Source organism: Macrobrachium nipponense, chromosome 8 (assembly GCF_015104395.2).
Source record: "Macrobrachium nipponense isolate FS-2020 chromosome 8, ASM1510439v2, whole genome shotgun sequence".
Classification (NCBI taxonomy): domain Eukaryota; kingdom Metazoa; phylum Arthropoda; class Malacostraca; order Decapoda; family Palaemonidae; genus Macrobrachium; species Macrobrachium nipponense.
The window spans coordinates 79928412-79944860 of NC_087203.1; the positions used below are offsets into that span (position 1 = coordinate 79928412).

General features: G+C 36.2%; 2 protein-coding genes across 2 annotated transcripts in view; both read left to right on the forward strand.

The window, feature by feature from the left end:
• Positions 1-2210, forward strand: part of LOC135222878 (tudor domain-containing protein 3-like) — a gene marked incomplete in the record, with an annotated part of 91841 nt that extends 89631 nt beyond the window's left edge. The window contains 1 exon segment of the mRNA XM_064261238.1: positions 770-2210. Coding sequence (XP_064117308.1) covers positions 770-828 — 59 coding nt within the window.
• A 7759-nt stretch (positions 2211-9969) lies between these two features.
• The window catches only part of LOC135222879 (adenylate cyclase type 3-like), a 628074-nt gene continuing 621594 nt past the window's right edge, over positions 9970-16449 (forward strand). The window contains 1 exon segment of the mRNA XM_064261239.1: positions 9970-10338. The gene's annotated coding sequence lies outside the window, so the exon portion shown is untranslated.

Below are 16449 nucleotides of genomic sequence, written 5' to 3' on the forward strand. Positions count from 1 at the left end.
CGGTAGCCCACCCAAAGAGTCTTTTCAGCTGTAGGTCACGCCCTCGCTGTAGCTCTTCAGGCTTTGCAGACTAATAGACAGTACCTATGAAGTCTTCAGCCTTATCAGGTAAGAACCAAGGTTTGTTAGTATCCTACAACAGATGTTGTTTCCCCTTTTTCCTTGTTAGCTCTGTCTCTTTCCCTCCACCAAGGGTGTCAATCAGCTCAGTATATATCTGGCAGGAAAGTTCATGTACAAAAATGATATTGTTATTTTACAATAAAGTTTTCTACATACTTACCTGGCAGATATATACGATTGATGGCCCTCCCAGCCTCCCCTCAGGAGACAGGTGGAAGAGAAAATATGACTGGAAAAGGGGGATTGGTTCATACACCTGCCACCCAGCGGCGGGTGGGGTAGATCACCTGACCTACCGGTCGCGTTTGCCGCGAGTTTTGAATTCTGTCGTGACGTCAGAGACGTAAGCTAAGTATATATCTGCCAGGTAAGTATGTACAAAACTTTATTGTAAAATAACAATATCATATTTACTCAATTCTCCTTTTTTGATGAACATGCGTACTTCTCTTGACCAGAGACATAGCAAAGAAAAAGGGGGTTCGACTGCAAGAAGAATATATTTAGATTCATCTTTAACTATCAATTCATTCAATTTTATCTGTATTTGGCTTGATGTATGCATTTGACCAGTAATAGTGTCATTGTCAAGCACAGTAGGCTTGTATCTGTAAAACGTATACAGTAATTTTGTTTTTTATTGCAGGTACTTTGGAGTTCCACCGTGGTGGAGGAAGAAGGGGTGGGCGAGGGGCTTATAATTAGCAATTACTGAAGCTTGGTGGTTAGAAAAAAGAAATAATAGAGATACCAGCAATAATGTGTTATTAGGCAAAATGTGTGAAGGGGGAAAATATTGTTAACACAATTTAGTATGGGTGTACTTTGTGGAGACTATGTTGAAAGTGTTAAATGTCCTATACAACAGATTAAGGTTTTCATTGTTAAAACAGCAGACAAGATTGTCTACTGTACACTGATTAAATACACTATCATTCTTCAGAATTTTGTTGAATACATTATGTCATAAATATTTCTCCACAAGTTACATCACTACTTCTGTTGGTTTTTATAAGATATGCTGACACTTCTTGTACTTCCTGTGAACATGCCAATATTTCTCTGGTCCATGACTGCCAAATCATCTTCCATTACATTATCAACCTATGTACATGTTTTCTTCTGACAAATTTTACAATAAAATTGTACTTTTGTTTATATGCTATACAGTGACCAGTTACTTGAAAACATTTGTGTGTTCATGAAATGTTCATAGCAGAATTATTTATAATGTGAAGTACAGTATAATTTTTTATAATCTGGCATAAGTTAATCACTGGGCTTCACTTTGTTTATTGGAAATATTAATGTAAGTTTATATTTATTTGCATTAAGGGAATCTTTATGCTGTACGTAAATTATGTTTAATAGTTTGATTAAGGCGTGTAGTGACTTTATTTTAACAGGAATTTCTTCTGTAGTGATCCACATTTTATTTTCTATTAATGTGGATTTTGTGTAAATTTGTATGAAAATAATTTTTCATAATTCAGCATAAACATGCAATAGAAGGTATGAGTAATCATATCAGCTAGTTCATTACTATCAAGGTAAGTTAATGTAATCATTCTTGTTTCACATTATTTATAATAAAAATTTCAAAGTAATGGTAATATAATGTGAAAGATTTAAAAGGAATGTTCCAAACAGGAGCTATCCTCCAAACCTATAAGGTTGATTGGTTACTTTAATTTTTGTTCTGTTAGGATCAGATGACACTTGGTTGATAACTATTTTTATAATAACCATTCAGACCAGATCCGTGCATACTATAGAGGGAAAATCTGCCATCCGTTCAGGGTTAATTTTACATAGCCTCATGACAAAATGTTGACCTCACTCAGCAGTTTTGTATTTTAATAACTTGTTTGCCTTATATTCTCTGCAGTTTAAGCTATTTTTCAGCTTTACTAATGCCAAAAAAAAGTTGAAAAGTTCTTTGTAAAGGAGAGTGAGTGTGATTATTAATAAAAAAAAATGCATCCATATTCTTTTCTTTTTATAGCAGTAGAACTATTCATAACTTTGTTGATTATAATGTACATGCAGTGTTTATAGTATTTTTCGCATTAAATTATTTGTTAGCCTTCTTGGGTCTTATTTTAAACCTATCTTGTAATATTGTTTGGAATCTGGTCTTTTGCTGTTAGCTCCAAAGGACCTGAGATTACCAAATTGCTCACATACGTTTCATTGGTTACATAAATCATCTTTACCATTAGGCTCATGTGTGTACAAACCCTTGTTAGAAATATAAACTCAATTGGATACCCTTGACAATGGTGTGCTTGCAAAAAAATAAATGAATCAATGAATTAGTGCTTACTGAAATGCAAGTAGTGCTGAATGGCCCTCTTGCCTCTAGTGCAGGCCTTATGGCTCAAATTTCATAGTCATTCATTCATGCTTGAAGAAGAACTGGACATCATTTGGCAAGCAACAAAAACCAACCATCAACTGTGCCTGTGGTCTTTAAAAGAAGGATTTTGTTCTTGCAGCTGATCAGACTTATCATCTTTGGCTAAGAAGAGGATCCTGAGATATGGCATATAGAGGAGGTGGAGGCTGTTATTCACCTGAATCTAGAAAATGAATGAGACATGCCAGCATATCCACCCATGTATGATAGTGATGAAGACTTTTTTTTTTCGACTAGGGGGACCAGATTGCAAAAGGACATTTGATAGAGCTTTAAAAAGCAAATCAGTGTTCACTTTTAAACACCATTGGGGAAAGTTAGAAGTGCTTGTTAGAAGGCTGCCAAGCTGTCCTCAGAGATTCTGTATTAGTAGTGGAAGATGTTTGACAAGAAGTTTATTGCCTGAGAAGAGGAAGCTGCATTAGGATTAAAGGCTGCTTCAAGTCATACTAAGTCTATAAAGGATCTCCTGTTAACGCAATCTTTCTCATTCCAACGTATGGACCAAAGTATATTTACATGCACCTTATAATCAAAGTCCTAGCATGTACTCTGCTCTGCTTTTCTCTTATATTAAAAGCTATCAAAGTCATTGGATATATCTTATAAGGAAGACTGAGTACTCTTAAAAAGGGGTTTAACCATCTATCCAGTCCAAAATTCAACTATGCCTGCATTCATGATTATTTTGACTGCTTTTCTCATTATGTTTATGAATTTCTGTGGTCTGTTATACTTCTGTAATAAATGTATTGGTATTTTTGTTCCTCTCCTCCCTCCTTTATAATGTATTTACTTATTTTCTTTCCCTCAACATAAATCTTCCTATGTTATGTTCACCTTCAAGGTTTACTACCAATGACAAATAATGGATAATGAAGATATGCCCAGGTTCCTTGATGGTGACTGAACAGGACAGTGAAGGATTTTTGTATGAATTTCAACCTGGAGGATGAAATCAGCTACATCAGTGATGCCTGGAATGAGTTGCAGGTACCTAGTTTGAACTTCATTTTAAGGGAAATATGGTCTGAATAAGTTTATAAGTTCACAAGCATCCCTTCTTTTAAATGCATGTACGAAGGTTGTAAGATTGTCTTACAAGATTGGGTGTGAAGAGGTGGATGAAGAGCTGCTGACTGACAGTAATGTGATGGCAATCATGGATGGGCACGTAGTTAAACACCAGGCATTGAGGGAAGAGGACAGAGTTCTAAGATGCTGACCTCAAATGTGTGAGGCATCTTTGCATGGTTCAAGGATGCCTAATTACATGATGGAAGTTAACCCTAATGTATCAAATAGTGACACTATAGCACCTGCAATATCTGTGAGCCTTGCTGACCTATTGTATTAGCTCTACAAAGGAGTTAATGAGGAGGAGAAACAACATGCCTAGCAATCAGTGATTCCATCTACAAACATTTTTCTTTTTGCCATCCTTCTGCATCAACTACTATCCCTCCTGTGCGTCCCAATTTTCCTTACCCCTGAACATTTGTGCAAGGAACATTTCTATGTTGGATATAGTAGAGGGGAGATTGGAGCATGGCCTCTTCTTTCATTCACGGACAATTGTGTATTTCATCTGGGTTGAACAGGGATTATGGTGAGTACAGAATACTTATGTTATCCTTCACATGTATTAGATATTTGCTATAATAGAGCCCACAAAGTTTTATAGTGAAAGTAGTATGGAGAAAGAAACTTATAAGAACATTGTAAGCTTGCCTTATTTTAACAGTTTTTAAACCATATAATAATTGTTAAAATCTTTGAATGTCCGCTTTGCTTTTTCCTATAATAACACACTAACAGGAATGCTAATAATATCAGCTAGTGAGGATCTAGAAGAAAAAATTAAGCAGCATAAGTATTCTGTCAAAACTGGGGTAACATCCAATGCAATATTTATTCATTTAAGTGAAAACTCTCACATGATAAATTGGACCGGCAGTTCAGGGATTGCTAGATCAAACAATTTCTTTTCAAAAAATCTTTTAGAATCTGCCATTGTACAACTTACTTCCAATTGTAATTTTAACCTTAGCTCTGGTGTGTATTATTTGGACCTTTATATTAGTAAAATGTTTAACAATGACCTTAAAGGTAAAATTGATGACTTAATTACAGGTTAGTTACATTATAAATATTTTCTATGTATCTGTATGTTTAATATAATTTTTGTGAAAATGTTCACTTTGCAAAATATTGTTATTGTTTACCAGAATGAGATTTATTGAATTGTACTTTTACAACATTCTATTTTGGTGGTCAGTCACCTCCCTGTATAATGATTAAATTGGGCAGTTGGGCTTAATCCTTTGTAAACCTCTTAAATTGTACCCCTGTTTTGGGTAGGTATACTAATTCTTCAGCTGTGTTGGATTCCAGGTACATATTTTCCTTTATAATCCCTATCTGTTATTTATATGAGCTTTCTTTGTATTTTTTTTTTATATTTATATCAGTCTGCCTAGTAAAGGATATAAAGACAAAATTCACGAAGGATAGTGAAACAATGGAATACTGCTGCGAGGCCTTTTAACTTCTCATCCTTTACTAAGCAGGTGGATATAAATCTGAAAATAAATTTACAAATAAATTTTGTATAAATGACTGATAGAACTTATATATTAATATACTCTATATATATATATATATATATATATATATATATATATATATATATATATATATATATATATATATATATATATATAATATATATATATACATATATATATATATATATATATATATATATATATATATATATATATATATATATATATATATATATATAATATATTTATATATATATAATTATATATATATATATATATATGTTTGATTCTATATCACGAAGAAATAAAAAAGCGTGATTATACGACAAAGTTACAGCCACAAAGGAAATTGAAACACTGGAGATGCTAAGTACTCTGAACACGTCTTGGTAATAAGACGAAAGTACTTAGCATTTCCAGTACTTCATTTAATTTCATGGCTGTAACTTTGTTCGTGTGTATATACTACATATATATATATATATATATATATATATATATATATATATTATATATACACACATAAAGGTTTTCTTTTTTGCCACGAAGGAAAAAAATGAAAAAACGAGTTGGCCGAGTACTTTCGGTCCTATTCGGACCCTCTCTGTAAAGGGTCCGAATAGGACGAAAGTACTCGGCAACTCGTTTTTTCATTTTTTTCCTTCGTGGCAAAAAAACCTTTATTTATACATAGCATCACGTTTTATATACTTCGTGATCAAGTTATTCATATATATATATATATATATATATATATATATATATATATATATATATATATATATATATATATATATATATATATATATATATATATATATATATATATATATATATATATATATATATATATATATATATATATATATATATATATAGGGCATAGTTTTTCTCTTATATAATTTTCGTTAAAAGCAATTGCTTTAGTGGCATCAATAAGTATCTTGCAGGTATCTTCATACCGACGAAGTTTTTTCCGATTCTCTTTCGTCAATTTCTGGTGAAAAATACGCAGACTTCCTTCTTCCATTTATTGAATTTTGTCGCGACAGCTGTTTCGCCTTATGGCATTAAGCGACTACTGACTTACAATCTGGCTTTTCAGCCTATTTATTTCATCGTGTGGGAGGTATGACCTTGAGGTATGGGTACTGGTTAGTCTGGGGATTAACAGCTTAAGGGCGTTGTTTTGGATACAAAGAACATAAGGACATATGTACTGTGACAATGAAAGTGAAAGTTTAAACGGTTGTTAAATAAATATTCAAAATACAATGCTATGTGCTAGTGTTTCCTTAAGTGTATGTCTAAAATTTAATATGTTACATGTTGGTTTTAGAAAAAAAAATACAAAATTACATACAGGAATGAAAATGAATATAGCTGTTAATCCCCAGACTAACCAGTACCCATACCTCAAGGTCATACCTCCCACACGATGAAATAAATAGGCCGAAAAGCCAGATTGTAAGTCAGTAGTCGCTTGATAATGCCATAAGGCGAAACAGTTGTCGTGACAAAATTCAATAAATGGAAGAAGGAAGTCTGCGTATTTTTCACCAGAAATTGACGAACGAGAATCGGAAAAAACTTCGTCGGTATGAAGATACCTGCAAGAAACTTATTGATGCCACTAAAGCAATTGCTTTTAACGAAAATTGTATATATATATATATATATATATATATATATATATATATATATATATATGTGTGTGTGTGTGTGTGTGTGTATAATACACATACATATATTTGCGCCTTGCAGTGGTTCATCGGTTTCCATCGGTATTTCCATGTTTCTTGAAAAATCAAGAAAGATTCCCTCATTCGGTTAGTTGGCAGCTCAATTTTCTTTTCTTTTTTTTTTTGCAATCTTGTTTGGATATACAGAACCTTTGGGACAATCATTTAAAGTAGGAATGTAACGCAATAGTCTGGATGGACTACATTGTAATAATAAAACTGGCCCAACTACCAACACAGGATAAAAACTATAGGTCAGAAGGCTCGTTTAATTGTACATACCATATCAACGGGTCCCAGTGCTTTGCCTGTCCCCTAAATCCCATATTCCATTCCATCATTCCATAAGGAGCTGTGTTTTTACTATAAGTGCTTTGTTACCATCAATGAGGAGGCACAGCGCGGAAATCAACGTGATGCGCTTTTTAAACCCAGACTAATTACACTTCTGGTTTGGACTTTTGCATTTTCTATCGAGAGGTTACTTAAGCTTGCCTTTTTTATGGTTATTTTTTTATACTGGGATAGAGAGTTTTTTTTGTAGCATCCTTTGGCCTTAGCTGCAACCCCTTTCATCCCTTTTACTATACCTCCGTTCCTATTCTTTCTTCCATCTGACTTTACACACACTCCTAACGATTGTTTCGCAGTGCAACGATGAGGGTTTCCTCCAGTTGCACCTATTAAAGCTTTTTACCGTCATTCAGCGCTAAGTGACCTGATAGGTCCCAGCGCTTGACCATTAGTCCTAAATTAAATTTTCTATTCTTTAATCTATTATCATAATCATATTGTTGCAATGTGTAAGCCTTCGTAGGGTACTCTCCCTCTTTCTGAGGGATGAATTCCTGCAAGCCTAAGACTTTATTGATTAGCCGATCACGTACTGCGTCCCGCTCATGGCATGGTTCTCTTTGCATAGGTAACTGTACCCGACGATTCTGATTATTTGAGGGTCCCTTTTTTTTCTCTCTCTTCGGGTAAAGAAATGTATTTAGTAGGCGATGCTGCTTAAATCTTCAGTAGATATTATTCGTCTCTTATGCCTGTCTACATACATGATATTATTGGTGCCACATCTAAAAATAATTTTAAGTCACCCCTTACCTTATATTTCTGCCGTCCAGGAACCCATAAGTAATTTGTGATCTTCAGATTTTCTAAAAGATTGCTACAAGTGTAAGTCTCGTTTTCATGATTTGGACTAAAGCCGGAGGATACCTTCATAATCTTGATATAATCATGACTCTTCTTTTAGCGTCTTTATTGCTGACGCCTCAAGACCTGGTGTAGTACGGGCTACTCGCCTTTGCAGAGTATAAGCATTCACATTCTTTTGCGTTGCCCAGTACCGGGAATCTCTCTCTCTCTCTCTCTCTTTCTTTTGTCGATTCACAGGCGTCTTTTTAACAAGCAATATGTGAAACATAGGGGAAAGCGGAGAATCCACATTCAGAAAACGGTTGTAGTTAAGAAATTACTTTACCAGTTGACTCGAGATTGGTATCCATTTTAGCCATATGTATGTATGTATGTATATATATATATATATATATATATATATATATATATATATATATCCATATATATATATATACATATACATATATATATATATATATATATATATATATATATATATATATATATATGGCTAAAATGGATACCAATCTCGAGAGTCAACTGGTAAAGCAATTTCTCAACTACAACCGTTTTCTGAGTGTGGAATTCTCCGCTTTCCTCTGTGTTTCACAGATTATTTGTTTAAAGACGCCTGTGAATCGACAAGTCGAGCTCCTCGGCCGTTTGTAGTTTTTTTTTTTTTTTTTTTTTTTTTTGTTTTTTTTTTTTTTTTGTTCTTACAATCGTATGATAACAGGGAACGCAAAGAATTGTTTTTATACACTTTCCTTTTGACGTTTCGCGGCCTGTAATTATGTTTTGCCCATGATATTTGTATATTTTTCGTTTATTATTTGTGATGAAAGTTTTCTTTTAACCCATGTTCATATATTAGAAATGGCGTATAAAGAATGCTTTCTTTTCAACAAAGAATTCTTATCCTCATCCCATCTGCCATGCATCGCTCATTTTAATGCATTACTAGTAACGGAGGTACTACCCCAACCATTGTCAATAACGGCAGTGACTAGTTAGCATGCCACTGGCACGGTCTAGATAGACCGTGGCCACTGGATACCCGACTTGGAGTTCGGAAAAGCTGCTTTCGGTGAGGTCCGAGTTATGCATAGCCGGTACCCTTTCAACCTGATGCAACGATTACTTGTGATCTTGAATGTCGTGCTTTTTCTGCTTTTGTAATACACGGCCTGAAGGTAGTGTAAAACTTGTGATTTTTTTTATTTTATTTTCAGTTATTTTATGAAGGCATATTTTTTTCTTTTTTATCTGGTCTGAGTACTATATTAAGTTGATTTTTAGGTAAAATTAATATAGCAGTGTTCGCATTCTCATGACGAATACTTTCTGAAAGTGAGCAATGTCGCTTTCTCCACTTTAAAATTGTGGTATTACCGGCATCTGAATAAATTTAAGGCTCCTTCTAATTTTGCTACATATTGATTCCATTAGGTTATAAGATTGAGACCATAACCATTATAACTCATTAAAGATTTATAAAATAAAAAAAGCAAAAAAAAAAAAAAATGGTTAGCAGCGCGAGTCCTTGTCACAGTAATTAGCGTTTTTGTTTTATATAGTTACGCCATATTGTAATGGGGTTGAAGAGAACTTCCCAACAATGAAAAACCAATAATAATCCCACCCCACGAAAAGGAACGTTTATAAAGGAGGTAAGCCGATCACATGCAACTTCAGGTTCAAAGAAAACGGAAACTAATAAGTTAGAGTTACAAATATGTTTGCCGTTATTTCTATAAATATGTGGTTTCTCGTGGCTGTTAAGGCATAGTCAAGAGACCATCATTACTTTGAAAACAGATTTTCATCCGTGAGAAACGTTTCATCACCTAGGTAGGCTGAGCAGTAATCTGCTCTCCCTCAAAGAAAACGGAGCCAAGTGAGAAGGTGCAGGATAACGCTGCTGGCGCATCCCCTCACTCCTCCCACCCGCCCTCCTCAGTCACCAGACCCTCTGTGCGACTGACAGACAGTGACTCAGGCAGTGTGCTCCCAGCCGCCGAAAAGGAAACGTTCAATCGCTGCGTCCGCCCGCTGGTCTCGCTTGTGTTACTCTCTGCCCCATCTATCTCACGTATTGTCGTCTAATGTACCATGTAATACCCACTATGTAGAAAAGCATACCCCTCGTGCATTCCAAAACAGCCCACAGACCCCGTTCATAGCCCATCAGAAACGAATTAGCCCGGCCGAAAACAGGAATTGTTTATCAGAATTTAGTGCAACGATCAAGCTAACGTTTTCCGACAAACAGGTTTTGTGTGGAGTCTCCCTTTGGGATCGACGGGAAAGGCAACCTGATACAGCCCTGTTTAAGCTAGGAAAGGTAAGGATAACGAGTTCACTCAAGTCACGCACTGTTTTTTTTATTTTGTTTTTCTCTTTATATTATGGATTGCAAACCCTGATTTTCCCGAGGGATGTGGGTATTTGTGAAGGTGCAGCCGAATGTTTTTACGTTTATTATTTTCTGTTTTAACTGTTTCTTGGACAGTTGCCAACTGTAGATATTTTTTCCCAATGATTAGTATGTCAGACCAGTCAATTCATTGTTATTAGCATGTTGTTAGGCCCCCCGTGTTTGTATTGATATCCTAGGCCAATAGTACTACAGTTTAGCCCTGCAATGGTTTCACCTGTGAAAGGTATGTTTATTTTGGTGTCATTTTTTTTTTTTTATCTCGGTATTACCAACACACGGAAACAATTACTAAGTGGTTTTGGCAGATCTCGTTGTTGTTGCAAGGTACGCGGCCTGTCATGTTCCACCCAAGGTTCCACCAAGCAAGCATAGAGGCGACTTGGTAATTTGCGAGTGACCGGGTTATAGCGGTGCGTGTTTATGAATTTAATTACACCCGAATTTATTTTCGATGCAGAGGGAGTTGCCGTGATTTTTTTTAGGGAGTACAAAAACTAGTCAGTTGTGGGACAAATTTGAGATACTCTGACCAGCGTTTTTTTTATTTTCATTTATTTATTTTTTAGTTTTTTAGTCAGTTGTATTCAAGGTTCTTTTGCATCTGACCGGATGTTAGTGTCTCACTTCAGCTTGAGCATTTTTTTTATGTATGGTAATTATTTGATTGACTAACCTTGGTGTTGTGTTCGCGATGTGAAGGGACCGAGCGTATTTTGGTAATTATTCATGTAATATACTTAGGCCGATGTCGAGTCCTGGTCATTAAAGGGAAGCGCTCGTCTCCCTGGGTTTTTATGGTATCAAATTGTTATTGGATCTATGTTATCGAGTCAAAGTATTACCAGCCTTCACAATAGTGGTAATACCGCCACACATCAGATTATTTGTTCAGTTGCTGAAATATTCTTAATGGCAATCGGCACCACAACGAGTCTTTATCTGGTAGTTAATGTTAGCATCGTGTTCCCCAGCCTCCAATTCATCATCCTGCTATTGGTATATTTTATCTTTATTTGCTGTCGGTAATTTATCGCATCTTATCTATTTTTATTTTTCACCAGGGTAGTATTTAGTTCTTTCAAAACCTGTTTTAACAAGATGAATGGTTCTTTCGGCTTGAATAGTATTATTGTGCCATGAGTTGCCGTAAAAGTCTATAGAATATTATCTTTGACGAAATTTGAATGCAACATTGTCATTTTTCATCTAGATTTTTAAGAGCCTAGGCCAAATAGGTCTTATTGCTCCCATTTAAAACGAAGAAAAATGGCGTGACATCGCCTTGACCATTCAGGTAGGGTATAGATGCTTCAGTTTGAATCTAGTAATAATTTGATGTAGTAAAATTATATTTTCAACCCTTGCAAATATTCTGCACGCAATGGGCATTCATTTCTGTATTTTGACTTTATTTGTCGTTGTGTGTTTTAAACACTCCCACACCCAAGTGTAGGCTATTTCCTGCAGAAGGATAAGTCACTCCGAAAGGTCAAGTTAGCCCCCCATTTCATCTTGTTAGAGTTGAATAACCTGACATCTGCGAGGTCAGTTGCCCTGCAACCGTCAGGTTAAGCTTGTCACCCATATCTTGTTCAGATCATCCATGCTTAGTGGAAGGTCGAGATAGTTAACCTTCATTGGTTGTCGCTCAAACGTTTTGACGGTCTTGATTAAAGTAACCGTGACTTTTGAGAAGTCTTGTCATGTTGGAATCAGATCGTATTGCTTAGTCAGAATCCCAAGCGTTATGTCTAAGACATATTGTAGTGCTGTGTGCCAAATTGGACCAAATTACACAGATATCCACCGCCTAAAGTATAGAATGAAACAGGAAAGCGCTCACAGAGCATATTACCATTACCAACACTCTTGGTAATCGCCTCTAATCCGGACCGGGTTCCTACAGTCAAATCAACTGTTTTTGGCCATTAGCTGACCCGCCCGCTTAATAGAAATTTATTTCCTAGCTTTTTTCTTTATCCTTTTAATGGCAAACAAGCAAACATGGACAAAATACGTAATGTTCGTATAGTACTGTCCGTTTTGAATATGTGGCACTGGCAGGAAGTCACAATCCTGATAGTGAGAACAAACAACATGCATTGTCCCGGTGTTTAGTGTTTTGTCACGCTCCCAGCACACGCTTTAGCGATTAGGGGTGATGCTGATCTTAATACAGATTCTTACCGTCTTCCAATCCATCTGTTTTGGAATAAATAGACGTTTGTTTGTGTGTAACGTGGTCAGCTCAAGATCAAGCGAATAATTTTCACCGTAGAGAGGGATTTTTACACAGCTTTGTGTGCGTGAGTGCGACATCATACCCAGGTACTGGCTTACGTGCATTCTCCTCGAAGTTTTTAAAGGTTTATATTATGTACGTAATCATTGTAGAAAGACAGTCAGTGCGTGAAGGAATGGTATGTACGGATAGCAATTAAATATGCAGGTACGTGTAAGTTCACGCGCAAAGCATATTCCAGTCCACTGCTGTTGCGGTTGACCTGCGGACCTGATGGACGCTCATTTTATTTGACGGAGGGATGAAGTCGTCGACCACAGCAAGTTTACTGTAATTTTATGTAATTTACATTTAAGTTTTCTATTTTGCAGCATTATTTCTGTTTTGCACTTTTTCCGTATTTGGGGAGGAGCGTGCCTTACCAGTGAAAGGTTTGAAGAAGCTGAATAGTAATAATGATGGTTATCCGGTTCCAGCTCCGTCGCTACCAGGTTGCGTTTGATATTCGAAGTGTAAACGGTATTTAATAGTCTGTAGGAACAGCAGTCGGTGGGAGTGGGCTGAGGTCTGCAACCTTTGCTGTCGACGACCGTAGAGCAAATCGACTTCAGCTAACCCTTTTGGATCACTTCCGTTCTGCAGTTAACTTGAATTCTTTGGACTGTTGTTGGACCTTGGGGATGTTGGCGGCACCCCGGGACCTTTATCTTCTAGAGTCTGGACTATAGTTTTGTATTTAAATCAGATAAGTTGATAGGGTATTTAGACTGTCATGACAAACCAATCGTCTTACGTGGAAGATTTGCTGCCATCCAGGTTACTTTGCTTTTATGTAAAATTCAGGTGTTATCACAGATTACTTAATGCTCGCTGTCCCAGGTGCGCTGGGGCAGTGCATAATATAGACTGAATGTATGCTCGTATTTTTCTTAAATACCATTTCGATGAATTGACGTAATTTGCAAACAAATGGATACACGACCATTGAACAATAGGGTAAGTGCAAAACTTCCTAAAAAGCTCTGAAGTAAGTGTACTGTATGTTGGTAGAGAGTGCAGTTATTAGGCCTAACCAGTGTTTATTTTTGGAAGGTGGCAAGATTAAAAAGTGAGGTTTTTTTTTTTAACTTCGTAAAGAATGGTCGGATCAGTATGAGATTTTGGCAGTTCCTTATTCACAACCTGCTGTAATTTTTGTTAGCATAGTGCAGTACCAAAAGTAAACAGTCAAGTCAGTTTGTTCTTGAAAATGAGGGTAGAAATTCCAACTTCTGTCATAGCAATTCTCTCTCTCTCTCTCTCTCTCTCTCTCTCTCTCTCTCTCTTCTCTCTCTCTCTCTCTCTCTCTCTCTCTCTCTCTAAGTACTGACTGAGCCTTGAATTATGAAAAAAAAAATGATGTGCATGTTGTATCATATATTTTCTTGTGAGCGTAACAGATAGAATACCTGAAAGTATAGCACGGCAATGGTGATATAAACGGGAATTTTAGCAGCATAATACTTTGGTGGTTTTTCGGAGTTTCCCGTTTTCTTCGTTTGGCGATATGGGACGATGGCAGCAGCCAGGCTCCTCTATACCCGGCCCGCAGGTGTATTTGACCTGGGCATTAAAGCGAGTATGCTACGTAATTGTCCAAGGGGCTGTGGGAATGCAATTGCATCGAGACTTTTCACCCTATATAACAAGGAGAAAGCCGCCAATGGTCTACGGATCTGTTTGAATAGGTGACAAAGTTACAGTGGTTCAGCAACCACTTCAGTCACTGACATCAAATAAGGAGAGGTAAAGTATCCGATAAAAGAAGAATGGCCAGATTAAAATTAGCCTTGACAGCACCTGAAGTGCGAGGTCCCCGAGGGTATCACTGTCCTCCCCTAACCTTTCAGTCTGTTCAAGGGTCTGGAAACTGGGTGGAAATTCAAGAAGAGAGAGAGAGTGAGTGTGTGTGAATTGAGATGGATAGGTGGGGCTTAATAGTGACGTTTCGTGACGTCAAAGTCACTCGCTCGAATTAGTATCATCATTGTTGGAAATCTCCTAATTTTCAGGAACAAACTTACTTAACTGTTTACTTCTATGCAAACAAAAATTACGGCAGGTTGTGAATAAGGCTCTGCCAAAATCTCGTAATGATTCGACTATTCTCTAAGAAGTTATACCACAATACCCGTGGCATAAGGCGAGTGAAGTGCATAGCTCGTTAGATTTTATTCGATACCAATATGCTCTTGTTTTTAGTCAAAAATGAGGTTAGAAAAGATTCTGGAAAGCTTCCAGAATGTATTTTACTGTCTACGCTATTTGTGAATTGCAACAATTTTCATCGGTGTTTGTTTTGATGATAGAACTATATTTCTGTGCGTATGAAGTTTCTTGGTTTTAAAAGTATGATGTAGGTTCGGGGCTTTGTAATTTCGTGCAGGTACCATTTTCCTTTTTAAAAATGCGCGTATTGATGTCTTTGTTATTACCAGAGATTGTAAAGGTTCGATATATTACTGCATTTTTCAGTTCGTAGACTGGAGCGAAATTTAATTTTTGTGAATATAATAATAATAATAATAATACCCATAACGTCATTATTATTTCCAATATGAAAATTTAACGCAACAAATCTCTCGTCGCAGAGTTTTGCAAATCTTGTTTTAGTATGTAAAGTCGAGAACTTGGACATCCCTCGGAATGCAAAGTATGCAGCTTTTGACGAAAGTTCCGGTGTTTAATTGCGTCTCTCTTTTGAATGCTGATGAAAGATAGTTTACAGACTTGATCCAAATATAGACACGCAGTATTTGTTAACGAGAATTGCTTAGGAAAATGTGTTTGGTGTATTATGACCGTACTTTTGCTCGAGGGGAAAACAAAACATATTTACAGCCAGAGTTGTGTTATCTGTAATTTATTATTATTTACGAAAAGGCAGAACAATACACCTGAGGTTCGCCAAGTGTTGCTTACCTCCTCATGGTAGAAAAGAAATTGGTGTTGATATTTTTTATAGAGTGATTTTGCGATGGTCGCATTAGGGGGAATTTATTTATGTAGAAGAGCATTGCTGCATTTTTCCACTTATAAATTATTGCCAATCAGGTGAAGGAAGTTTAGGGATATAAGCTAATATTTGTATTTCTTTCAAACGGCAACATTTGCATTAAGCAGATTTATATACAACAGACCATAGACTCCGACGTGTGAATATAAATATGGTGCATTCGGCGTTGTTGTTGGATAGGCGTAATTACAACCCCAAACTCCATCATTAGGAAATGTTCTTTCGATGAGAATTTTAATGTTTCAAACTTGGCCTTATTTTCAGTTTTAAATTGTATATATGTGTGGTCGCACTACTATCACAATGGCAGATAATTGAATATAAGGTACATTACTATGAGATTCAGGGTCTCTGTAACACGGGTTTTTGGACTTTGCTCCTTGTCAAAGCATCGGATGTAGCTGAAAGTTGACATATGTATTTTTTACAACCCCCACACAAATTTTGTCAGCATTATCAATAACCTAAACCCAATAGTTTTAATTTTTATAGAGTAAAAATGATCTAGCCGACGCCATGGCCAATGATTACGAGCCAAGAGTCGAAAAACATTCATTACGTAAGCAAGGTAAACAAACACCTTTTGACTAAATGTTGCCCCGCCCATCCACCAGACAGAAATTCCATCGGCTCTGAAACCCAAAGACTTTATGAATGGAGGAACGATACATAGATGTGGGTGGGGTATCAGTGCTAGCTTAGTAATACTACTGTAGCA